General features: G+C 52.7%; 1 protein-coding gene and 1 pseudogene across 3 annotated transcripts; both read left to right on the forward strand.

Annotated features, from left to right (window-relative positions):
- The first annotated feature begins 3,649 nt into the window (after nucleotides 1-3,649).
- On the forward strand, nucleotides 3,650-25,399 carry TK2 (thymidine kinase 2). Of its 3 annotated transcripts, none has more exons than XM_070399017.1 (10): nucleotides 3,650-3,683; nucleotides 4,960-4,991; nucleotides 8,910-8,984; nucleotides 10,732-10,785; nucleotides 13,295-13,384; nucleotides 15,387-15,460; nucleotides 20,572-20,660; nucleotides 21,226-21,305; nucleotides 22,521-22,601; nucleotides 23,713-25,399. In XM_070399017.1, exons 1-10 carry the CDS (start codon nucleotides 3,665-3,667, stop codon nucleotides 23,809-23,811), a joined length of 693 nt encoding a protein of 230 aa, XP_070255118.1. In that variant the 5' UTR covers nucleotides 3,650-3,664; the 3' UTR covers nucleotides 23,812-25,399. The 3 variants fall into 3 exon arrangements, with proteins under 3 accessions (XP_070255118.1, XP_070255116.1, XP_070255117.1); XM_070399015.1 differs by lacking the exon at nucleotides 3,650-3,683 and adding an exon at nucleotides 3,792-3,962; XM_070399016.1 differs by lacking the exon at nucleotides 3,650-3,683 and adding an exon at nucleotides 3,793-3,947.
- LOC138997493 (U1 spliceosomal RNA) lies at nucleotides 18,343-18,497 on the forward strand (annotated as a pseudogene).
- Nucleotides 25,400-26,031: the final 632 nt, after the last annotated feature.

Here is a 26,031-nt window from a genome sequence, read left to right on the forward strand (position 1 = left end):
GGACGGCCCCGGTGAGGTTGAAACGGCCCCCGTGAGGTAGGAACGACCCCGGTGAGGTTGAAACAGCCCCCGTGAGGTAGGGACGACCCCGGTCTGGTAGGGACAACCCCGGTGAGGTCGAAACGGCCCCCCTGAGGTAGGGACGACCCCGGTGAGGTTGAAACGGCCCCCGTGAGGTAGGGATGGCCCCGGTGAGGTTGAAACGGCCCCCGTGAGGTAGGGACGGCCCCGGTGAGGTTGAAACGGCCCTGGTGAGGCTCAGACGGCCCTGGTGAGGTTGAGACTACTCCAGTGAGGTTGGGACAAATAAAGGGGACCAGTATGGACTGATGAACAGGGGTAGATACAGAAGCAGAGCAACAATGAACAGAATGTTAAACTACAGTGGGAAGCCTGGGGAGGGTTGGGGGGGGGGATTAAGAGACCAACTGAAGGACTTATATGCATGCATATAAGATTAACCAATGGACACAAGACACGGGGCGGGGGGGGGGGGGGCGGGGGGTAGGGGCCGGGGGAATGTCAAGGGGGGGAAAAAAGGAGACATATGTAATACTCTTTGTAATACTTTAAGAAATAAAAATTATTAAAATTAAAAAAAAAAAAAAAAGAATTTGTGTTGTCTGAAGGCCTGGCCGGGGTCTCCTACCCTGTCCCTGCCCCCAGGGAACCACTATCTGGTTTGTGAGCTTCTTTGCTCTGTATATTTTTATTTTGGCCGCTCACGCACTGGTGCTTGTTCTTCCATAGAACCGCCTGTAGCCCTTCAGACACTCAGTTCAATTTGTGTTTTCCACTAGTGCTCCCATGAAGCCATCGCTCCACCATCACCGAGCCTTTCTTTTTAGGGATGTGAAGTATGTGTGGCTCCTTTGATGTGATTTATATTGTCTTGGATAACTTGGCCATCACCCCCATCCATTCAGACCTCTTTGGGTCCTGCCCATCTCAGCTTTAGTCCATCTCGTCCAGTCAAATCTGATCAGCCTATAATGACAACAGCCTCATGTCACATCACCACAGTTTTGAACTTTGCCTTGAAGTTTGTGTGTGTGCCAGGTCCGTGGCAGATATTACAGGAAGCACCATGTGGGCTTGCGGCTGGCTGGTTACAGATGTCGAGGCTGAGTGAGCCCTTTCACAAATGACTTCCTTTTCTCTGTCCACCGGGTGACTTCCAGCACCTTGCACTCCTGGGAGAGGTGGGAAACCCCTCCACCCCAGCACTGGAGCGGGCACACACAGGCACTGCTCCTTACCAAAACAGCCTGGGCTGCAGGGCCTGGGCCTCAGCTACCTCACACCTGGGCTGGTTTTTTGCTCCCTGACTATGGATGGGTTTTACAGGCTTCCTCCCCACCCCTTAGTTGTCTGTCCAACGTTGCTTGTGCCTTTGTTAAAAGATAAACTGAGGCATATTAAAACGTTTATTTGAGCAAAAATCAATTTGAATCAGGCAGCATCCAGTGTAGCAGATAGGAGCTCTGAAAAGCTGTTCAAAATGGAGGACTTTTATAGGCAGAAGGGAGCAGGAACAAGGACGTTATACCAGGCAAAAAGGGTGGCTGGTTATTGTAGGCTACTTTCTTTTAGGGGATAGCAGGGGTCTTACCTGCCAGATGCCATTTCCGGGAGAGCTGGAACTATAATTAAGCTAGGTCTTGGTTTGGAAATGTGGGCTTAGCATAAGAGACTCCATTTGTGGCCTGTTGTCTTGCTCTTGTTTTATTGACATACTAGAGGCCCTGTGCACAAATTTGTGCACAGGTGAGGTCTGGCCAGCCCACCCCAATCTGAGGATTGGGTTGGCCGGGGGGAGGGGCTGCTGGCGTTTGGCGGCCAGCTCTGCCCCCTGGTCAAACTCCAGGTCCAGGGGAAAATTTGCATATTAGCCTTTTATTATATGGGATAATATCTTATTCATTTCAGGTGTACATAATAGTGACTTGATATTTAAATATATTATGAAATGATCTCCATGATAATTCTGGTTGCCATATTATTGATGGCATTACCATATTATTGACTGCATTTTCAATGCTGTACATTACATACCCATGACTTGTTTATGTTATAATATGAAGTTTGTACCTTTTTTTTTTTTTAAATATATTTTATTGATTTTTTACAGAGAGGAAGGGAGAGAGATAGAGAGTTAGAAACATCGATGGGAGAGAAACATCGATCAGCTGCCTCCTGCACACCTCCTACTGGGGATGTGCCCGCAACCCAGGTACATGCCCTTGACCGGAATCGAACCTGGGACCTTTCAGTCCGCAGGCCGACGCTCTATCCACTGAGCCAAACCGGTTTTGGCAGAAGTTTGTACCTCTTAATCCCCTTTACCTATTTCATCTGCCCTTCAACTCCTTCCCGCTCTGATAACCACCAGTCGGTTTCTGTTTTGTTTGTTCATTTATTTTATATTCCACCTATAAGTGAACTCTCATATTTGTCTTTCTGTGTCCAACTTACTTCACTTAGCATAATATCCTCTAGGTCCATCCATGTTCATACAAATGGCAAGATTTCATTCTCATTTTATGGCTGAGTAATATTCAGTTGTGTGTGTGTGTGTGTGTGTGTGTGTGTGTATAAAATCTTTACCCATTCATTTATCAATAGACACTTGGGTTGCGTCCATATCTTGGCTATTGTAAATAATGCTGCAATGAACATAGGGGTCATGTACCTTTTTGAATTAGTGTTTTTGTTTTCTTCATGTAAATATCCAGAAGTGGATTGCTGGATGATAGAGTTCTATTTTTATTTTTTTGAGGAACCTCCTTACTGTTTTCCATAATGGCTGCACCGTTTTACATCCCCACCAGTAATGTACAAGGGTTTCCTTTTCTCTACATCCTCACCAACACTTGTTATTTGTTGTGTTTTTGATAATAGTCCATTCTGACAGGTGTGAGGTGGTATCTCATTGTGGTTTTGATGTGTATTTCCCTGGTATTGAAGAAACTGTCTTTCCCCATTTTATATTCTTGCCTCGTTTGTCATAGATTAATTGACCACATATGCGTGGGTTTATTTCTGGGCTCTCTATTCTATCCCATTGATCGATGTGTCTGTTTCCATGCCAGCACCATACTGTTTTGATTACCGTAGCTTTGTGGTATCGTTTGAAATCAGGGAGTTTTGTGCTTTCTCTAGATTGCTTTGGCTAGTCAGAGTTTTTTGCAGTTCCATACAAATTTTAGGACTCTTTGTTGTTGTCTTGTGTTTTTTTTTTAAAACACCTTCCTGAGGGATCTAGTGCATTTACAATCCAAACTGGCTAGGTCAGAGTTCAGAGGAGAGAGTGCAGGCTGTGAAGCAGCACAGATGGGCTTGCATTCCACCTCCACTCCACGATGAATGCTTCCGACCATGTAAACAAGTTGCCTAAGTTTCTGAGGATCAGCTCAGCTGGGAAAATGGGAGTGACCACCTCAGTCTGCAGGATTCTTGGCAAGAATAACGGTCGCGGTGCGTGTGTGCCACGTGCCCAGCTGGAACAGGCGCTGGGTGAAGTCATCGCCGATAACTGTTAACCAGTCAGTCGCTGGTGTAATTGGCCACCCATCCTCCAGGCTTGCCAAGCCCTGGGCTCCTCTGCCAGCGCCCACTTAGCGGGAAGGCTTTCTGTCTGCAGACAGCGAACTCCTCGCCTGGAATGATCGTCGCCGTCGGAGGTGGGGGAAATGGGACGGGGCCCCTTTAAGGGCCGAGCGGGCGCCCCGCCAAGCCGGCGCGGGTGGGGGCTGCGCGGAGCAGCTGACTCCGCACCGGAAGGAAGCGCGGGCCTCCGGATCCGTCCGTCCGTCCGTCCGTCCGTCCGGTCATGCTCCTGCGGCCGCTGCGCAGCTGGGCCTCCCGGGCGCTGCGCCGGGAGGGGCCCGGGAGCCCCGCCTGGAGTCCGGGGCTGCGGGGGGCGCAGCGCCGGGCCTGGCCTCGGGGTAACGCGTCTCTGGGTACCACGCCTTCGCGTTCAGCGGTGTCCGCCCCGCTCCCCTCCCTCGGCTCGCGGGACCTACCTGAACCCCAAACCCCCGGTTGGAGGCGCGGGGGTTCACTCCCGGCGGCGGCGGGAAGGGGCGGGGCAGCCCCTGGCACGCGCCCCAGACGCCAGCCGGCTGCGAGCGGATGCGCTGCGACCGGGGGGCTCGGGGTTTTCTCTTGTTCGGAGTTGGGGAGCCCCCTAAAGGGCAGGAAGGACCCCACTCCCCATGGCGGAGGCTGCTCCTCCCCCACTCCCCCTCCACCTCCTGGGCCGATTCCTCTGGCCGCGGGGGAGGCGGAGGCTGGGAGCTGCGGACAGACAGCCCCCCACGAGTGGAGACCCTCCCCCTCGAAAGCAGGGGGCGCTGCTAGCAGTCGGTCCCTCGTCCCTGGGCTCGGGCTGTTGGGTGGCACCGCAGAACCACCTGTGAGGGGGTTGGGGGGGGCGGCGATGCCAGCCCTGGGCCTAGAAGAGAAACCCGAGTCCTGGGCAGGAAACCTATGGCCATGACCAACTCCTTTTTTTTTTTTTTTTAAGCTGTCCTCGGCACTTTATTATTTTTTAAATTTTTTTATTGATTAAATTATTACATATGTGTACTTATCCCCACATGACCCCCACCCCCCACGGCCAGCTCTTACCTGTGCATGCGAGTGGGGCCCGCTCTGTGTTCTCACTTACTGGGCACCAGCTTGTGAGGATCAGAGAGATGAAATGTGTGCAAAATGGAAAGTCAGATATTATAACCAAGTGAAAAAGCCGGCTCGGCTGGGGCCGGGCGTGCCAACAGGCCCCGGGGGCAGGGGCACACAGATAGACAGGTGCAGTGGGTCTGCTTCTGTGCAGCCACGGAGGCCCCGGGTGTCGCCGGAAAACATTTTTAGGTCAGGGAGCAAGCGTAAACAGCTCTGTTTTTGTGGTGAATCATTGAAAACTGCGCTTCAATACAGATTTCCTTTCTTTTGTAGATAAAGAAAATGAGAAAGAGAAAAAGTCCGTGGTAAGTCCCTCTCTCATGTGCACTCTCCATGTACATAGTTCATCTTGAGGAGGGGAATGAAGGGATAGTATAAAAACAAATACCAGAGGATCTGCAGGGATAGGAGGGAGGTCTGTCTCCATCCCTGGGCCTCAGACTCCCTCCCCAGCTTATATGATGAAATATTAGTCACCCTTTCAGAATCGGGTTTTTGAAAAATATTTAATGACCTGGAAAGGTACTCATTATGTAAGAGATGAAAAACACCAGGGATAAAAATCTATGAAGTAGGGATCAAATGAAATAACATATACACTTTCCATCGGAAAAAAACCCCAGAAAGAAGTATTGCAAACTATTGCAGAAAGTGTCAGTCTGGTTAAGGGAAAATTGGGGAGTGTTAACAGTGGGTTTGAATGAGAGGGAGAGAGAATTTGCGGGGTAAGGAGTCTTCCCAGAGTTATTTGACTGTTAAACAGGTTTCCTTAAAAACACACACACACACACACAAAACCCCACAGCAACACAGCTTTAGTGAGTTTAATTTACATACCCCCAAGTTCACCCATTTTAAGTGTACAATTCAGTGAATTTTAGTAAATTTACAGAGTTCGCAACATTACCACAGTCTAATTTTAGAATATTTCTATCCCTAGGAAAAGAAACCTCCTGCCCATTCGTAGTCACTCCCCCAGCCTCAGGCAACCACTAATCTACTTCCTCTCTGTGGATTTGCTTTTCTGAACATCTCTATATATAAATGGCCAATATGCTGAGTGTCCGACCATCTGACTGGTCGCTATGATGTGCACTGACCACCAAGGGGTAGACCCTCAATACAGGAGCTGCCGAGCTGCAGTGACTTGGCAGCAGCAGTTCTTGGGTGACGCACCCCGAAACCAGAGAGGAGGGAGCCTGATTCCTTGTGGGGCTGCGCGATTCCACCTTCGGCTGTGGGTTATGTTGTTGCTGGGGCATTGTGGGCCCGAATCTGGTTTACTGCACACTTGCGTTTGCATTCCACACCCTGTATGATAGTAACTTTGCAGAGTGCCCTCTCGAACTCTGGGACCCCTAGGGGGGCCGGGGAGGGGGATGTCGGAAAGCCGGTTTTGGGCCTGATCCCTGCAGGCCAGGCCAAGGGACCCCACCTGCTGCCGGAGAGACCCTGCTCACTCCGCAGACGCTGGGGAGGGACCGAGAGAGGTTGGCTCCAGGGCATATCTGGCCTGTCTTGCCCAGTCCCGCCCTACTGGCCACCTTCAAATTAATTTCCTTTCAATGTAAATGAATCCGTGCACCGGTTCACTAGTTTCTGGTAAAAGGAAATCATGCAGCATTCAGTCTTTTGTGTCCAGCTTCTTTCACTTAGCTTGTTTTGAGGCACACCCACGTTGCAGCATGTATCAGTACTCCATTCCTTTTTATTGCCAAATAGTATTCGACTGTGTGGACATACCACACTTTATCTACCAGTTGTTGGACATTTGGGCAAGTTTCCTTTTTACTGCCTATTTCTCAGGGTCTTTTGGTTCCGGTGGGGGCTTCGAAGCCCTAGCCCAAGCCTGTTCGCCTCTGGAAAGTTTGCTTCTGATCAAACATCGGAATGGCCGTTATCTCTGGTATTGCGAGTGATTTTTATTTTCTCCTTTTGGTTCTCAGTATTTCATACTGCAAGAATGCTTAGCTTCTATTCAGGAAAGATTAAACGTTGTTATTGAAAAATTAGGCTGGGGGTGCATCGCAGTGTTAATTGTAACCACAGGAAGTTGAACTTTGACAAGGAACATGTAAACTTGGGCACGTGACAGAGAGCTGGGCCAGGCTGGCCACATCCTCCCCCAGCATGGCGAACATCTTTTCTTGTCATCTCTTTTAATCTCCTGTTCCTTCCATCCTCACACTCACTGTGCGCCGTGTGAGTGCCGGGACCGGCTCCCAAGTCCACAGTGCTTGGCACATAGTAGGCCTTCAGTGAGCAGTTGAAAGACTCAAAGATGAGACACATGTGTTGAAAATGATCCAGGCCGGAAGCATGCTGCAATGCCATGATGTTCATCTCTCAGTAGTGGAGTGTAGACGGTATTTTCTCCTTTATGAAGTTTTTCTATTTTCTTCAATGGGCATGCTCTCGTCCTATAGTACTTTTAGATACTACTTTTAAGAAAAATGAAAGACTTCCTTTGCTTGGTTCCTCTTTCTTTCCTCGGTGACAGGGGAACGTTGTGGGATTCTTCATGCCTTGCTTGCTCTGTCATTAATCGACGGCCTTAGATTTACCAACTTTTAGGATTTCATGGTGGGAGTTAGAACAAGTATTTTTAGAAGAAGGTTTCATCTGAACAACATGTTCTCTGTAGAAAGAAACAATATCTGTATGGAGTGATGTTTAGTTGGGCTCTTTTTAAATATTTAGAAAGAAGAAAAGTTTCCTTTAAAGAACAACAAGCTCTGGCTGGTGTGCTCAGTGGTTAGAGCGTCAGCCTGTGCAGCAGAGGGCTGTGGATTGGATTCCCAGTCAATGGCACATCCCTGGTTTGCAGGTTCAATCCCTGGCCCCGGTTGGGGGTGCATGCAGGAGGCAGCCAAATGATGTGTTTCTCTCACATTGATGTTTTTCTCTCCCTTCCACTCTCTCTAAAAAATCCATGGGGAAAAAAACCTCGATTAACAAACAAAAGAAAAAGCACAATGAAAAATCAAATCCACTAGTGCCCTAATGGAATCGCTCTTTTGCGCACCCCTTTGGGTTAATTTTATGGTTTCCCCTTCCAAAGGAGGGAGCTGGCAGGGAGCTGGGATTGGAGGGTGGCCTGGCATCTGAGGGAAGTGTGATTACCCAGCTCTCGTGGGTACATTTTAGGATCACAGCAGGGGGAAACCTTTGCTGACTGAGAGCATTTTCACAGGAGGTGGGGCAAATTATGCCCCATGTTTTATTTTATTTTATTTTATTAAAAATATATTTTATTAATTTTTTACAGAGAGGAAGGGAGAGAGATAGAGAGTTAGAAACATCGATGAGAGAGAAACATCGATCAGCTGCCTCCTGCACATCTCCCACTGGGAATGTGCCCGCAACCAAGGTACATGCCCTTGACCGGAATCGAACCTGGGACCTTTCAGTCCGCAGGCCGACGCTCTATCCACTGAGCCAAACAGGTTTCGGCATGCCCCATGTTTTATGTCGGGTGTGACTGAGACTCCACGGGGGTCATGAGAAGGTCCACCAGGCCTGGGTGTGAGTTCCAGCTCTTTCCGCTGCTCGGCCTGGGACCTTGGGCAAGTCACTGATGTGGCCCACATTTCTCTGGGTGCCTCCAGCCGAGTGTAAAGGTCATTGTGCAGCAGGAAGGGTCCTTCACTGGCTGTGCCCCCGGGATGTTCTCAAGGGCCAGCGTGTCTTCTTTCGTAGGCGGGACTTCCCTTTTCCTCTTGTGACCTGCGGGAACCAAAGTCCCCAGTGGCCCCTGCCTGCCAGTCCATGACTGAGCCCATGTTCCTGCACGAAGCAGCCAGTTAGGCTCTAGATAACATACACATGCTTTCTAATCCCAGAGCCATCAGAAGTTAAGAAGGCAGCACATATAGGCCTAAAATCTAATAGTCTGAGGGGTTGAGCTAGGAAAGGGCCGAGCTAGGGTAACAGGGGCAAGTTGTGTATGGTCCAGGGGTTGACATAAGGGCGGGTCTGTCCTGGAGGGCAGTGGTCTGGTGGCCCCCAGCGGTGGGCCCGGAGCCTGCCCCAGAAGGGGAGGCTGTTTGTTTATTACTGACAGCGGGGCCTAGGGGGTTTCCTGCGGAGGGAGTTTTGTGTACACGTTCAAGTCTTGCGCTAAACCAGTTAGGCTGTTTACCTGAGCCCCTCTGTAGAAATTCTTCCCGATATTCCCCCAGGGGCTTGATTTCGGGTTCTAACATGCATTTGCCTTTTGCCAGATCTGTGTTGAGGGCAATATAGCCAGCGGGAAGACGACATGCCTGGAGTTCTTCGCCAACACAACAGACATCGAGGTACGGCCTCCACAGCAGGTTCCTCCCCAGCAGGCTCCTAAGCTTGACGGAGTCATTCATAAGGGGTTGTGGACCAGCCCTGCCCAGTAGAAATGTAATGCGAGCCATAAACGCAAGCCACATGTAGAATGTAAACTTCCTAATAGCCTTGCTAAAAAAAAAAACCCAAAAAGAGTATTTTATTTAACATTATACATTCCAGATGTTATCACTCCAACAGGTAATCAGTATAAAAATCATCAATGAGCTATTTTGCATTCTGTCTTTCATACTAAGTCTTTGAAGTCTGGAATGTATTTTATATTTCCAGCATATCTCAATTTGAACTAGTCCCATTCCAACTTTTTCTTTTTTAAATATGTTTTTATTGATTTTTAAAAAAAATATATATATTTTATTGATTTTCTACAGAGAGGAAGGGAGAGGGACAGAGAGTTAGAAACATCGATGAGAGAGAAACATCGATCAGCTGCCTCCTGCACACCTCCTACTGGGGATGTGCCAGCAACCCAGGTACATGCCCTTGACCGGAATCGAACCTGGGACCTTTCAGTCCACAGGCTGACGCTCTATCCACTGAGCCAAACTGGTTAGGGCATTTTATTGATTTTTAGAGAGAGGAAGGGAGAGGGATAGAGGGATAGAAACATCAATAGAGGAGCATCATCAATCGGCTGCCTCCTGCACGCCCCCTACTGGGGACTGAGCCTCAACCTGGGCGTGTGCCCTGACCAGGAATCGAACCAGTGACCTCTTGGTTCCTGGGTTGACGCTCAACTGCTGAGCCACACCGGCTGGACCCATTCCAACTTTTTAATAGCTACATTGGCTCGTGGCCACGGTATTGGACAGTGCAGGGACAGAGCTCCCCACAGTCTGGTTAGGAAGAGTTTACATGTGAAAGAAGGCGAACTATTGAGCGTGGCTGGGATGTTACAGTGTAGGTCTGAGCATGCAGGGAGTACTACCATGCATAGCCAGCCAGCACAATTTCTAGTGTATTTACAGCCCAGTCACTAAGCGTAATCTCTACACCGAGACCCTGACCTGACCCGACCCTTTTTCCTTGTAGATTTTAGTGGTGTAATCTTCTGTGTATGGCTTTTTTTTTTTTCCCGCAGACCCTATAATTTTTAAACTTTAGGGTCATTTGCTTTCCTTCTTTCCTTTTCTGTCTTTACTTCTATTAAAACAGGGTTTGCCCAGCCTGTGTGGCTCAGTGATTGGGCGTTGACCTATGAAGAAACAAGATTCTTAGCTGTCAGTGTGCTCACTGCAGAGATCAGGGGGGAGGAAATGGAGGCAGAGCAAGAGGCCAAGGTCCCAGGAGAGTTTCCAAGCTGGAAGTTGGGCTTCGATTTGAAGCCGGAGGCGCCTGAAGTAGCTTCTCTCGCCTCTGCCAGCCGGACACGCCGGCAGTGAGGGCTGGGATGGCGCACCCAGAGGAGGGATTGAGAGAACCTCCCTGGCCCTTAGGGAGCTCCAAGGCAGCCAGAGGTGCCATGTGCCTACCCTTGTATGCAGGGATGGATAGTGTTGTCTTGAGCCATTTCTGGAAGTTACGTGAGGAAGCCATGTTTAGATGGAGTTACAGCCTCGCACAGAGGGTTGCTCAACTATTTTAGCTCAACCTGGATGCCCACACCTTCATTTTCTCCCTCCCCTCCACCACAACACTTACCCGCTTTCATTTCACAGAGCTCGGCTCAGAGGAGCAGCAGCCCTTTGATGTTTCCTTTCCCTGCAGGTGATTCCGGAGCCTGTGCACAAGTGGAGAGATGTCCGTGGCCATAATCCTCTGGTGAGTGTGCTATTTCCGCGTGAACCACCAGCTTCCTCTTGAGTGACTGTCAGTGCCTGAGCCCGCCCCCTGCCCCGGCAATCCCCACGCTCTTAGCTGGGCTGGGGGCGGGGAAGGAGGAGACCAATGCAAAGTGGCCGTGGCTGCATGTAGGTGTTCTGAGGTCAGGGATCTTGGAGACTGGGCTGGGCAGGTGCAGAGCCCGGCGACCTCCTGTCGGTGATCCCAGACGATCTCAGGTGTCAGCCTTGGTTCCCGGGGTGCCTGCCTCCTGCTGCTGCTTCTCCTCCCACCCTCTCCTGGAAGAAACCCATTAGAAACCAGGTCTCCTCAGGCCTGGCCTCCCCAGGACCCATCCTCTCTAAGTAGCCAGTTTCCTTGGTAAACCTCTGATTTGGAGTTGCGCTTGGCAATGCCCAGGGGCTGCCTCAGGCTCACCCTGCGGCTTCCTGTCTGCTTTCCCAAGGGTGGACCTAGCAAGCGGGGGCTCTAATGTGCTTGTGCCCCTGGTTCTCCTTCCGCCTTCTGAAGGCTCTGCTCTGGTTGCGTGCACGAGAAGGCTGGAGTCTTGTCCTGTAAGAGGGAGCTTAAGAAAGGGCTGCTGGTCTGGGAGTCTGCCCCCCAATGTGGGGATGACCCCTTCTTTGTTCAGGCAAGGGAACTGTAACTGAAATACGTTGCCAAGGTCTCACACTGGTAAATGATAGACCTAGGTTTGAACCTGGGACTAGAGGGAGCCTCTAGGGTCCCCTCGTTTCTAGCAACACAGTGGACTCTCCTGGTGTGGTTCTTAGACGCTTGAGTTCCACAGGGCAGGGACTGTGTCTAATTTGGCTCACTGTTGTTTGCTAGAACGTAGCACACTGCTGAGCACTTAGTAGGTGCTTCTTCTGTTATTCATTCAACCACTAGTTGTTGCCTGCGCCTGCTCTCCTGGCCCTAATATTCTGGTTTGGGAGGCAGAAGACAGTTAAATGAATGATATGGCAGGTAGTGATTGGAGCTATGAAGAAATCTAAAGCAGGTAAAAGGATATTATTTAAATAAGGCAGAAACTCTCAGAGTCTTTGAATAAAGAATCCCAGAGACATGAACAGACCTTTCACCTCTGTGCATGTGGGAGGAGACAGACGGCCAGTCTTTCTCTCTGGGCCTCACAAAAAAGCCTCAGAAACATTCTCATTCTGTAGGAAACCGGGAGCATCCAGGGCTGGGTTATTGAGACAGCTAGAGTTGCAGACTTGAGGGATTATGGTGACAGTTCATAGGGCACAGTCCCAGGCTCAGAGCTCGGAGTATCCTTGGTTCAAAGAGCATTTCCAATGACAGTTTTGTAATAACAAATGTAACAGAATTAGATATTTTTGCATACGTTTCCACTCCGGGGGGGAAGGTCAAGATTGGTAGTTTAGTGAAAAGTCTCAGTCCATCACTGTCTGAGTTGGCTTTCTGATGTAGAAGGTAGAAGGAGTGCTTCTCCCAACCTTTCTGAGATTTTCTTTTACCCGAAGTTAGGAGCCTGTAGTTTTCTTTCTTTTTTATTTAAAAATAGATTTTTATTGATTTGAGAGAGGAAGAGAGGGAGAGAGAGAGAGAGAGAGAGAGAGAGGGATCAGTGATGAGAGAGAATGATTGATTGGCCGCCTCCTGCATGTCCCCTACTGGGGATCAAGCTTGCAACCTAGCCATGTGTCCTGAGTGGGGAACCAAACAGTGACCTCCTGGTTCCTAGAAGCCTGCAGTTCTGAATACAGAGATGGAGTTTTATTAGTTAACGCCAAGAAGGAAAATAAAAAACGTGGAAGAGTAAGACTATTAGTAAGTGGCATATGGGGCATGAAGTGTTTTGTATCTACAGGCAGAAGAGTGTGATGGGGTGGGGCTTCTGTTTCACACAGGAGAGCTGGGGACGGCGTCTCTGCCTCGGTGACATTTGAGCAGAGACCTAAACAGAGTGGGGGAGTGAGCGACGCACATGCCTGGAGGAAGTGCCTTCAGACAGGGCATGGCAGGTGCAGAGGCCCCAAGGTGGGAATGTGGTCGGTGTCCGGGTGACACTAGGGAGGCTCGTGTGCTGGAAGTTCCTGAGCCAGAGGAAGAAGGGTAGGAGACGCGAGAAGATGGAAGTGGTTGTCTGGGGCTCTGTGGGCCTTGGTGAGGGCTTCGGGTTTCATTCGGAATCCAGTGGGAAGTCCCTGGAAGGTTCTGAGCAGGGGATGACGAGACCTGATTTAGGTTTAAGAAGCTCACGTTGGCTGCTGGATGGAGAACAGACTCCAGGGGCCCAATGAATATGGATGTTCCCTGGGGACTTTCTATAGGCTCCCGTTGCTGCTGTTGCTGGGCTGTCTTATAAGTACTCCAGTGTCTGTCTCTGTCCACTCTGGGTTTATGTCTGGCCTCACTTCAGCCCACGTAGGTATTACGAGATGGCTGTCGGTGACCAGAATGACCAGAGTTCCATAGATAGAGCACGTTGAGGTAAGTTGCTGCGTTCTCTCTTCTGCAGGGTCTGATGTACCGTGATGCCTGTCGATGGGGCCTCACGCTGCAGACATACGTGCAGCTCACCATGCTGGAACAGCGCACTTGTCCGCAGGTACCTTCAGACGCTTGGGTTCAACCTTCGAACATTGTCTTCCGATGAGGGCTCTGTGACTGCCAGGAAGGGGGCCCTCGCAAGGAGGCCTCGCTCGTTCCTGGGCCTTCAGTGCTGCTCAGCCTTCTCTGTCTTGGGCCGAGGTCTCTGTTCTGCAGCTCTCTGAGGCCCCCCCCCCCCCCCGCTCCCTTGCCCTCTGCCCCAGCAGCCTCAGCTAGTCAAGAAGTTGCTATGACACCACTGTGAGCCTGAGTCTTCGTGACCCAACCATGACTGGGCTCACCAACGCTTAACTCAGTTCCTCTCAAAGTGTGACCCTGGACCAGGACTTGTTAGAAAGGCACATTTTCTGGCCCCATCCTGGACCTGTCAAATGAGAAATTCTGGAGATGAGGCCCAGCAATCTGTGTTTTATCAGGCTCCCCGGGTGATTTTAATGCACGCTTTGTTTGTTTGCATGTTTGAGAACCACTTTCTAAACTAACTTAACAATTCTTGAGAGAAAAAAAATCTGATTGGCTCAGCTAGGGTCAGGGGTCCAGCCCCGGGCCAATCAGGTGTTGGGAAAGTCATGGAGCACAAACCGGCTGCTTGGGCCTCTTCCATCAGCGGGAATGTGAAGAGGGCAGAGTCTCTTAGGAGAAAGGCTGGCTGGGGAGATCCCGATTGGCACCTGTGGTTCAGAACTGCAAGTGCAACCTAAAAGGCCGGCCGCGGGGGCTCTCCAAGAAGTGACCCCTACACCAGGTTTTCTCCCATCCTGACCCTACTAGCTCCCGCCCGTCTCCGGCACCCCCTTACCCCCTCCCTCATCGCCCGCCCCTACCCTAAAAAATAAAAAAAAGAAGTGACCCCTACAGCCAGTTACACTGATGCAGCTACTTGGGTGGTTTGATCAAGGGTTGGGCACTTGCAACCATAGCTGTCAATCTTCTACAAGTCCGTGTAGATAATGAGCAGAGCAATTTGAATTTCTGTCCCCCCAAATGTCTGTCTAAATGATGCGGTTAGAGGATCTGAGGTTGGCACTTTGCCCTGTGCTCACCCTACTTTTCCTGAGCGGGTAGTCACTTGCAAACCTGAACAGTATCTATCATACCTGAGTGTAACGGGACATCCCATGGAGGAGACCCATAAGATGAACAGAAAGAGAGATGGATGTGTGGGGAACTAGCAGAAGATGGGTAGTGGAGAGTGATAAGGAAGGAGAGAATGGGAAAATAGAAGGGAAGACGATGGACAGATAGATGCACAGGGAGAGAGGGTTCGGAAATTCCTGGGTCATGGTTTTGAATCTCACCCAGATCTGCTGGCTCAGGTCCCATGGGTGCTGTGGGTGCATGCGTACCATGCTGAGTGACAGCAGTGTTTGCCCACTTGGTGTCCAGGGTAAGGGCTCTTCCTGCTTCCCTGTGGGGCACTGTGGACAGTGTGAGCAGCCTGCACAGATGGGCGGAGTCAGTGCATCCTCCTTCCTGCTGGGCACAGTCCTTCCCTGTTTCCAAAGGCTGCTGTGGCCTCCACACAGCCTGAGAGAAAGGGGAGCAGTTGGCAGGGCTCGCAGCCTGTGGGGCTCCAGAAAGCCCGACCCTGGAGCACTGATGGCAGAGTCCCCCAATGTCACCTAGACCCCTCCCTGGGCTCTGCCTCAGGCATTCAGATCCCTCTGCGTAAGCAAAGGCACCCTGTTTAGGTCCACACTTTGCACTCGACACTGCTTTGCTGAACAGCACTTCCCTAAACCCACCATCCCGCGAGGCTCTCCACTCCTGTGCAGGAGGCTGCTGCTGACGAGCCCTGGCCCCAGCACTGCTGCTCTGGCCACCGAGCTTCTGGGTCTGGGGAGGGTGCAGGCTGAGGGAGGAACACAGCTGGGCCTGTGTGAGCTTCTCGATTCTTGTATTCAGCATAGAGCACAGTCGGGGAGCGCAGGCATGCTTCAAGCCTTCCTGACCTCCTCCTCTTTGCCTGCCTTAGTGAATCACTTTTTGTTTTATTTTAGACGTCACCTGTACGGTTAATGGAGCGGTCGATTCACAGCGCAAGATACATTTTTGTAGAAAACCTGTATAGAAGGTATCATAGTTTGCACTGTTGATATTGTATTAATTTGTTCAAAATGAAATTGGAACTTTTTACCCAAATGACAGATGTTGAGTACCTACTGTGTTGTATCAGCTACCTATTGCCATAGTAATGATGTGTAACAAACAACCACAAAACCTCAGTGGCAGGCAGCTGTCTACACTGACTGCTCAGTCATGTAGGGTGGTCGGCCAGGCGGCTCTGCTGACCTTGACCGGACTCCCTGATATGTCTGGGGAATGGCTGGTCTAGGATAGCCCTGGGAAGGGTGAGGAGGTGACTCATCTCTCTTTCTCTTGCCTCTTGTCCTCCTCCTTGGACCAGCAAGCTAGCCTGGGCATTCACTTCTCATGGTGATGGCATAAGGCAGCAGCGCCAGCTGAGATGCACGATTGCTTTTCCAGGCCTTAGCTTCACATTTGCTAACATCCCGTTGGTCAAAGCTGGTCACACAGCTGACCCAGACTGAGAGGTGGGAGGGCCTTTGTGGGTTATGTGGCAAAGTGGGAGGATATAGGGAGGTGAAGATTTGGAGCGCCTAGAACAGTCAGTCCAGCACAATGTGCATGATATTTGTGGGGAAGGTAGGGAAAGGCTGTAGTGTTTAATCTTTTTGGGCTGCTTTCCTGCCCTGGTGATTTTATTCCCCGTGGCCCCTCCCAGGAAGCCTGGCATCTGTGATTAGGGTTTCCCTGGGACAAAGAACCATGGGAGAAATGTACAGTGTCCTTATTTCTGTTCTTGGAACCTTATGCTTTTAAGCTCATACGGCCCCCAGAGGGCATGGATTCCCCTGCAGACCTTGTTGGAACCTCAATCAAGACCAGTTCTGGTCTCACTTGATGAAGCCAGAGGCTGTGTGGGCTCAAGTGCTCCAGGGGCTGCTGGGAGCACCATGCACCGTGGCGGGCCAGGCCACCCACCACTGTGGTTCCAGGGAGGTGTGAGAAGGTTGTGCTCCTCAAGCCCTTTCCCTGTGTCCTCAGAGGGCAGAGGAAAGATCACGCAGGCCGCCGACTCCCCACTTGTCCTCCCAGCCCCTGTGGCCCCAAGCAGGCTGCTAACAAACCGGACACTTCTGTGACATTTCCTCTTTACGTTAGAAAGTCACTGGATTTTGCCTTCTAGCCCATAACATGCTCTTTGGTTTGTATCTGTAACAAACATCCTGCTTAGCATGTGGCTTGGAGTACCCCCACCTTTAGCCTCACACTCCAGAGTCCCCAAGTTCGGGAGGCAGAGAACGAAGGCGCAGCACTGAGAAGCACGTTCCCAGTGCAGGGACTCACTTGGGAACTGGGCCAGCTTCTCTGTCTTCCCAGTGGTCAAGGGGCAGAGCAGGGACCCTGGGCAGGAGCTACATTGTTGTCTTCACCTGTCCTTCCCCTTGGCACCCTCCGGACTGCTCTGTGTTGACTGATCAGGAGTTGAGATGGGATTGGAAAGCAGTGCCCCTTCCTGATTGGCTGGGGGAGCTGTCATGCACCTGCTGTGAGGGGCAGCAGCCATGAGGAAGTGTGTGTGTGTGTGTGTGGGGGGGGGGGGGGGGGCGGTATCTAGATTCCTCTTGTTAATAAGGCCAGAAGCATTGGGCCCATTGGAGCCCCCAAAGTGCTGGGTCAGGGGAGCCAGGCCTTACAGTTGGCATTGCCCATAGATCACTGTGCCTCAGGTCAACATGCAGGCGCTGCTTCCTCGTCCAGGGTGGGGCCCGAGAGCCTGCATGTCTGACGCCGGGCAGCCACCATCCTGCTGGTTGGGGTCACACTTGGAGGGGCAGGACCTCAGAGGAACCGGCAGCCAGGTGGCCTTCAAGGAACCCTTGTCCCCACGCTTGGCCCTTTTCCTCTGGAGTTTTGTCCCTGGGGCTGCCTCTTGGCCTTTAGTCCTGAAAGCAGGAGCCCAGCCTGCAGGTGAGGCTGTCTTTGGGCTGGGCGTTCGGGGGCGGGGTTTCCCCCGTTCCTGCCTGCTTGCTCTTCATTCCACATGTGTTGCCTCTGGTTTTGGTTGGGTGGGGGGTTGTTGTGTTACCTTTGTTTCAGGGTCTCCGAGTTCATTCCCAGCTCAGGATCCGGGCAGCCAGAGGTTTTCTTTTTGGAGGCAAAGTGAAAAGTGCTTTTAGCCGGACTAAAGTGACAAGTGGGAGGAAGACTAGGCCGTGGGCTTTCTTCAGTCACCCTCCTCCCACCTCTCGCTTCTCCCGAGGCAGCGGGGCATGCAGTGATGCGGGACTGAGAAAGCAGATGTTCTGAGAGGCGTCTGTCCCCCAGACAGATTGCTTTTGCGTTGAGCCTAGTCCAGACGGGGCTAGGAACTGGGTTTGGCTGGATCCTCTGCCTGGACCTGGAGGAGGATGTTTTGGTTCCCACCTGGGAGCTTGTGTGGGGACAGTCCTTTCACAAGGCAGGAGGCTAGTGGCCGCTGCCCCTTTGGCATTGGGGCTGATCTTTTTCTCTTTCTCAGAAGCTCTTGCAGCCTTGGCTTAGAATCGGCAGGGGGGGGGGGGGGGGAGGAGGGGGGATAGGGCAGGAAGGGGAGCCAGGCCTTACAGTCAGCATTGGTTGCAGGCTCAGGTGCCCAGAAAAGCCCACAGATTGGAATTCTGCCTCCAACAAAGCAGGATTTCTTGAAGGGTGGTCTTACCTTTTGGGTCTCAAACAAGTGAGCAGTTCTAGGGAGAGGCTGCACCCCCCCCCCCGCCCCCCCCCCAGCCGCCCCTGCCCCAGCCAGTTAGGATTGGGCAGAATATCAGTGCAGTTAGGCCCCCGGGGCTGTGTGCTATCCTGAAGAGGAAGATATGTGTGTCTCTCACACATGATGTTTCTCTCTTTCTCTCCTCCCCAGACCCTTCCGCTCTTTAAAACATCAGTGGGGTACTTACCTGGAGGTGCCATGGTCAGGAAGGTGGTTTCCAGGGCAAGGCTTACCCATGGCACCCAGATGTGCTGACCCCTGCGACTTCCCCAAGTGTGGGAAACTCGACGGCGTGATTTGTGGTAGTGGGGGACTGCATTCGCACTCTCCCCTGGGAAAAAAAATCAATGGGGTGAGGATTAACAACAAAAATGACTCTGAGTTTGGGACACAGGCAGGTCCTCCTGCCTCCCCAACTGGCCCTGGGGCTTGGCCTCCTCCCCGCTGTAGTCCCAGTGGGGACTCGTGGCCTGGGTCCTGAGCCGTGGCTTCTCTCGAGCCCAGGACATGACCCAGACCAGCTCCTCGGTGGACAGACCAGGGAGGGCGAGTGAGACAACGAAGAGCCACTGGGTTTGGGGGCCACAGAGAGTCGGGCTTAGACCCCTGCCCAGAGTTGAGCTTCTCTGAGCCTCAGTTTTCCTCATCTGTGAATGGCCTCACACGGTCTTGTGATAACAGAAGAAAATGCGCATACAAGGTGACTGGCATTGGAGGTGAGGTTTCTTTCCGGACTTGTGCTGTGTAAACTGGGGCCTCTCTGGGCCTCAGGGCGAAGGTGGCCACAAGCTGTGCCGTACAAACAGCCAGCAGGGTTACGGGGACCCTAGGCCTCGGTTGTGCCACTTGCTCTCAGGGGAGGCTTCATGAAAGCCCTCAGCTCACCGTTGGTGAGTTGGGCCTTTGGATTTTCTGTGGAGGCTCTGTCATCTGTGTTCCATGGAAAGCAAAGCAGTGGCCTGTGTGGGGCGCTGGGCACGCCATTTTCCAGGCAGATGGCGGGGGTCGGGGGGGCGGGGGATCGGAGGGCAGGAGCAGGCAGAGTTCCCAGGAGGAAAACCACAAAACAGCACCCACTGGCTGACATCCCTTTGGGGGCCCCCTGCACACCGCTCGGGCCCCCCACTCTCCTTGCCGTTGCTCTCACCGAGCCCCGTTCTGAGTCGGAGATGGATGTTAAAGGGGGAATTCCTCCCCTGGGCCTTGGAGGGTCTCCCAGCTGTTGAGGTCTGCTTCTCCAGCTGCGGTCGGCCTTCTTGCCTTTCCTGTTGTGTCCTCCGGGCGAGGAAATCCGCAGGAGCCGGGCGGACGCCAGGTCTCTCTCCGCACCTCGGCTCCTCCTTCCTTCCCCTCTTCTTCCCTTCCTTCCTTTCTTTTCCAGTTTACACTTTAAGTACGTACAGTCTCCCTGACCCCCACTCCTGGTGTGAGAGTGAATCTGTTGTTAAATTTTGGGAAATACAGCAAAGTATGAAGAAAAAAGTAAACTCTCAGAGAATCCCCCAGGTCAGAGAAAAGCACTTTTAACGTTTTGGTGTTTCTCTTTTCAGTCTTTTTTCAAACTGTGTGGACGAATACTTTAAAACATTTGGTTGGGTCATGCACAGTTTTTGTTTTTGCTTCTATGACAAACTTTATTCAAATCGTGCACAGTTTTGTATCCTGCTGTCTTCATTGAATTATGAGCATCTGAATGTCATTGAATATTATTTTACATCATCATCTTTCAGTTACTGCATGGTTTTCTCTTCTATAGAAGTATCAAGGTTTAGTTTTTTTTTTAAATATGTTTTTATTAATTCCAGTGAGAGGAAGGGAGAGGTAGAGATAGAAACATCCACGATGAGAGAGAATCATCGGTCGGCTGCCTCCCGTACGCCTCCACCCTGGGGATCAAGCCTGCAACCCGGGCACGTGCCCTGACAGGGAACTGAACTGTGACCTCCTGGTTCATAGGTCAGTGCTCAACCACTGAGCCATGCCCACCAGGCCCAAGGTTTAGTTTTTCATTATTTTAAACAGTGCTACGCGGACATCCGGGATTAGTACCACAGAATGAATTTCTAGAGGTGAAGTTGGTTTGTCGTGCCACCTCCTAACCCGAGCGCCGTCCCTGTTCTCGGGGGACAGGCTTCAGAGCCCCTTTCTCTGTTGGGAGTTTGAACTCAAAATGGGTTTTCATCGGGCAGTGTCACGACTCGTGCTGCCTTACCCCACAGCCCGTCGCCGGGCGGCGGAGGCCGGAGGTGTGAAGGTCCTTGTCATCACCACGCGCCCGCTGCCGTGTGTGTCACACTGGGGTGCCCTTGGCAGTGCCCTTCAACCAAGGCCATTGCAGTTACTTTTGGGGAATGGCACCTCCCAGAAGCTCCCCTGTGGGTAAGCAGAGCCCTCACGTCTCATTGCAGCGGGAAGATGCCCGAAGTGGACTACGTGGTTTTGTCGGAATGGTATGACTGGATCGTGAGGAACATCGATGTGTCCGTGGATTTGATAGGTGAGACGGCCCAGGCCTGTCCTGACTTCCCTCCTGGGCCTCCCTCCCCTGGGCCCCCATGAGGATGAGCTTGTCCAGGTTTCCAACCAGCCGGCAGGGCGGGGGCGGGGCCCTTACTGTGGTGCTTCTTTCCCCACAATTCAGCCTTGTACCCAAGGGCAGATGGAGGGGGGGGACGGGGGCTCCTGGTCCCTCCTGGAGAAGCACCTGGCCTTTGTTCCTCAAGCTGTTCCCCCTGTGACTTGGTGGGTCCACTGTGATTTGGTGTTTTTTTTAGTTTGTAAGGGAGGGAGGAGATGAAAAACCTCGACATGAACTGAGACCCACTGAGCCTCACGGTGACCCAATGGGGCCCATGACATTGAAAGGGAATGAGAGTCGGGATGTGGTCAGGGTGCCTGTCAGGTCACACAGCTGTGAGCCGGCCTTGGCCGTGTCTCCTGCTCCGAGATGCCGGCAGGTGTTTCTCTCCAGGCCTCGCCCACCGCCTTCTTCCCCTTCGCCTTGGCTTTCACTTCCAAGCCGTGAACAGTCGTTAGAGCCACATGTGTTTTTTCAATCGCAGTGTATCTCCGGACCACTCCCGAGACCTGCTACCAGAGGTTAAAGATGAGATGCAGGGACGAGGAGAAGGTCATCCCACTGGTAAGAGCCCTTTGACCTGGTGAGAGATGAACTGGGAGCCACCAGCACCCCAGCCTGGCCCCACCCTCCGGGAGATCCTGTGCTGCTGTCACAGAGAGGGAAACAGGAACCGAGCGTCTCAGAGGGGGAACTCTGACTTCCTCTGTGGCTGGAGACCCCGCGTCCAGATCTGCTTCACTTCCTGTGTCCCAGACTCAGCGGTGGGCACCCTCCCCCGTCCCTGCCCAGGCATCACCAGGGCTTGGCTGGCCGCCTCCTGAAGGCAGCTTGCCTCCGTGCCCTCTGGATCCGTTCTGGAAGCAGCCCTCTCGCTCACGGCTGCATCCCCAGTGCGTAGTGCTGTGCCCGGCTCGGAGGCGACGCTCACTGGTGGCTGCTTACCTGCTTCAGCCTCCGGGGTCCGGCTCAAGGCCACATTAACTCTGGTTGGGATTGCTTAACTGCTCTCCTTGCCCTGGCCCCCCTCTCCCCACATCTGGCTCTGAAATCCAGCCTCCGCCCTGCTGCCCGGGTGATGTTTCCAGTGCAGGACACCACGTGTGCAGTCCCAGCCCCAAGCCCTTCAGGGCCTCATCATGGTTTAGGCCAGGGGCGGGGAACGTCCGGCCCGGGATAAGGCCCGAGAAATCATTTGGTCTGGCCCTGCCAAGGCATTAGGGGCGAGTTAATTAAATGTTTGACCAAATAGAGCAGGCTGATTTTTAAGTTATAATTATGTATGGCCCACAAATGATATTATAAATATCCAAGTGGCCCTTGGCAGAAAAAAGGTTCCCCATCCCTGGTCTAGAATATCCGTAGGTTTGGGCTGTGGGAGTGGGGCTCCTAGGCCAGTGAGGGTCACGTTCCACTTGGTGGGAGGGAAAGGTTCAGGCTGCCCAGGGCTGGGATGCTGGGCCAGGGACCCCCCTCCCCCAAAAGGAACTGGTGGCTCCGCTGTTAAAAAAAAAAAAAAAAGGCAGTAATGAGAGAATCCCACTGGGAGGGTATGTGGAAAGCCCAGCTGCGTGCACTGGAGGCCTGGGCTGGGCTGGCTGTCGGAGTGAGCAGCTGCACTTTCACTGTCCGCCTGAGCCAGGTTGGTTTTCGTGGGCTTCTCTGTCCAAGCCACTGCCCATGGTCAGTGACGCCCACCCTACCTGCCCGAGACCCTGGGTGGGAGAGGCGTGCTCGCTCCCTCGTGCTTCAGCGGCCTGTGTGTGTGTTTCCCGGCAGGAATACCTGGATGCTATTCACCACCTCTACGAGGAGTGGCTCACCAAAGGGGACCTTTTCCCCATAGTGGCCCCTGTTCTGGTAAGTCCTCCTGACAGGGCAGGAGACTTTTGTAGAAGGAAGAGTGGCCCGGGAATGTCAGCCACACTGCAGGCTGGGGAGGGGCCGAGTCCTGCAGCCCTCGGGAATGTGGAGGAAGGAAGCAGGGAGGGTGGGAGGGTGGCTTTCCCCCTCCCAGTCCCCGTTCTGGACGAGTCTCAGTGACTTGGACAGACCCGAGAGAAGGTGATTTGACTCAGTGTCATTACACCATGGCCACAGCAGCATCTCACTTACCCAGCATCATCAGCGAAGGAATGTTCTAATGGCTAAAGCCTCTAGCCCCGGGTTTTGGCCTTAACCGTCTGGGATGGCGGTCTTTCTGATGCAACAGTCCCTTCTCCAGTGCATGGCAGGCTCGGAGCCTCGCTGCCCCTTTCCTCTGTGACTCGGGGCATCCGAGGGACCGTCACGTGCTGTTCTGGGCGGGCGCACAGCGATGCCTTGAGCAGGTGCTGAGGTGCAGCACTGTTGGCCTCAGGTTACTAATATCTCGGAGCTCCTGTGCTTGCTTTTTACAGTAACCCTTCTTTCTCCTGCCGACACTCGCCGTTTCTAACTCGATTGCTGTGTCTGCCCCATCCGTGATTCCTTGCTTCTCAATCCCCTTGTTTTTGATTTGCTGCTGCTGCATCTCTGCAGGCAGCACTGGCCACCTAATACTGCGAGGAATGTGTGTGCAGCATGGACCTGCGGGAGGACCATGCACAGACGTTGCCCCTGGCCTTGGGGACACCTGTTTGGGCTGCTCAGACACTTCCACTCATGGCTCTTCCAGGCCGTGAGGTTGCTGGGAAGTGAGATATTACTATAGTGGGTTTTAAAAATACAGCACAATTTTCCCCTCGTTGTAGAAAATTAGACGGTATAAAATGATGAGAAGAACCTCATTTATGAGCTCGCTGCAGGGACAACCGTAGCAGGTTCTTAAGTGAAGATAGAGCCGAGAATTTAGATGGACCTAGAACGAGCGAGGTTTGGCCTTAACCTGCCTCTCGCTGCCTCCTCCTGCCTCCAGCTCTCTGTCTTCATCTTTGAAGGGAGGAGGGTGCTGGAGCCGAGTGCAGGCTGTGACTGTGTGTTTAATTTCCAGGTGATTGAGGCTGACCACGACATGCAGAAAATGTTTGAACTCTTTGAACAAAACCGGGACCGGATATTAACTCCAGGGAATCGGACACATGGTCCATAGGACAGGAAAGATCCTGCCAGAAAAATGCCCGCTTCCGCCAAGTGAGCCCTTGGGAGCGATGTGGAAAATCTCCTCTTGGGAGGGCTTGAATCTGGCCGGATTTGTTTTCTAATGGTCTTTCTCCTTTGCTGGTGTCTTTCTCCTGGTTTCTGGCCCTAGGGCGTAAGTGACGAATGGGGCCACTGGGTTTGTCATGCCTTTCAGTGTGTGCAGCCTTGCCGGGCCCCTCTAATGAGGCCCTGAGGAAGGGCTGGCTGACATCATGCTGGGCCCCTGGTCTCACCCCTCAGGCCACACAGGAGGGTGAGAGTGGTCTTACATCCCTGAGTTGAAGCTCAGAGAGGCTAAGGGACTCCCCAAGGTCACACAGCCAGGGAGTCGGCATCATCCAGCCTTCTGGCAATTCCAAAAATGATCCCCTGCCCCAGGCCGCCTTGTCCTGAGAGCCCCACATCTGCGTGGGGAGAGCCAGCAGTGCCTGGGGCAAAGGTCATCGTTTTTTATTTTTTTTTATGATTTTAGCAGCTCTCAGGACAATCAGCATTTCTAGACGTTCACAAAATTGTGCCGTGTTTGGCCCAGGGCCAGCGTTCATTGGTTTCTCAGCACAGGCCACTGTGGCATTTACACCTGGGCACCTGGGCTTCCCTCCGTGGGAGGATTGTTCGTTGGCTCTGAATGGTGGTTGTTCTTTTGCTGATGAAGGTCTTGCTGCCGTTCCCTCTCAGGGAAGTGGCCTGTGGCCCCTGGCTGGTCTGCCCAGCGCCGAGCAGGCATGGGGCCTCCAGCCCTGGCTTCCAAGGCTCCCTTACCTCATAGTGGCCTTATATGCGACTGAGAGTTTGTTCCTGGGAGAGGGGGTCGTGGGGAGGAGAGATGCAAGGGGCCTTAAGTCTTCTGATCCAAGGGGACACCTTCAACCATAAAGCATGAACCATCTTTATTGGTTCAGAAAAGATCTTAGCGTCACTCAGCTGTAACAGTGCATTGAGGCACAGCTGTCCCTTGAGTCACGTGGGAGCAAGAGGAAGGAAGCATGTTCTCCGGGACAGTCTGGGTGGGAAAGCCGGGCTTGCAGGCAGAGCCCTTGGAGCGCTGGAGGGTGGAGGAGAGCAGAGGCCTCGAGAGCAACGGTTGCAAACACAGGGAGGGGCAGTTGTGAACTCGGGGGAGGCAGGCCTAGACCCCTCCCTCCCTGAGAAGTGGTTGGTGGAAATGAAGGTTGGGAGGCCTCGTTCCGGCCTCTGTGTGTGTGGCACCCGGCACCAAATAGGTGGCAGGTGCTCCCAGTCCCAGAGGGAGGCGAAGGGGGCAAGCACGCTGGCTTTAGCCCTTCCTGTCTGGACTGCTTCTTGGGCTGTGTGGGTGGGAGGAGGGGCAGCAACCCAAATGATTGACTGGCAACCTGGAGGAGGCGGAGCCCCTGCTACCAGGACCCTTCACATGCGGGGCCATCTCTGCGAATTTGTATGTGATCGGGCCACTGTTTTTCCCACGGCTCAGTCTGAGCATCTGTTTTGGGGGAAATGTGATTTTTTTTTTAAATCTCGCTTTGCAGCAGCCAATAAATCCTGCACCTAAAAGCTGATGTTTGTTCTGGAGCGCTTCCTATGCCAGCAGCACAGCTGTGGGGCTCCTCACACCCCAAGCTGATGGTTTTCCAGTCTGTTGTCTCGGTGTGGGCAGACCTTCTCCCTGGGCCCAGCCGGCCTCCCACCCCCCTGCCCCCTCAGGCACAGCCTAGATTTGTCTGTAGCCGGGGATGGGAGGGGATTGTGTCCCCTCCAGGCTCATCTCTGGAAGTGCCCAGAAAAACAAGAAGTGACCAGTTGCTAAGTTTTAAATGAGTCTTACCCTTTGGGATCCACTTAGCTCTGTAGGTGGGGCTTGGGATTTGGGTTCAGAACATGGGCTAGGACCCCAGTTTCCCTGGTTACTGACTGCAGGGCCTTGGGCAGGTCACCCCTGCTGCGATCCTGTGTTTCCCTCCCCTGGAACTGGGCTCTGTCTTTCCCTCACAGGGAGGGGCTGCACAGAGAGGAAGGGGCGGGTTACCTGGGGGATGAACATAGCGGGTACTTCCCGCTCCTCCCCCATCCGCCCACCTCTCTCCACTTGGCTGGACTTTCTTGTACGTTCACTGGCAAAGTTCCTGGAGGGGGAAGCTGTTGGTGGGCTGCTCCAAGCCAGGGCGGGGGGAGATCCTGCGTTTTTGTTTTT

The sequence above is a fragment of the Myotis yumanensis genome, unplaced genomic scaffold, assembly GCF_028538775.1.
Source record: "Myotis yumanensis isolate MYYU_CA2020_CCGP unplaced genomic scaffold, mMyoYum1.0.hap1 SCAF_18, whole genome shotgun sequence".
Lineage (NCBI taxonomy): Eukaryota > Metazoa > Chordata > Mammalia > Chiroptera > Vespertilionidae > Myotis > Myotis yumanensis.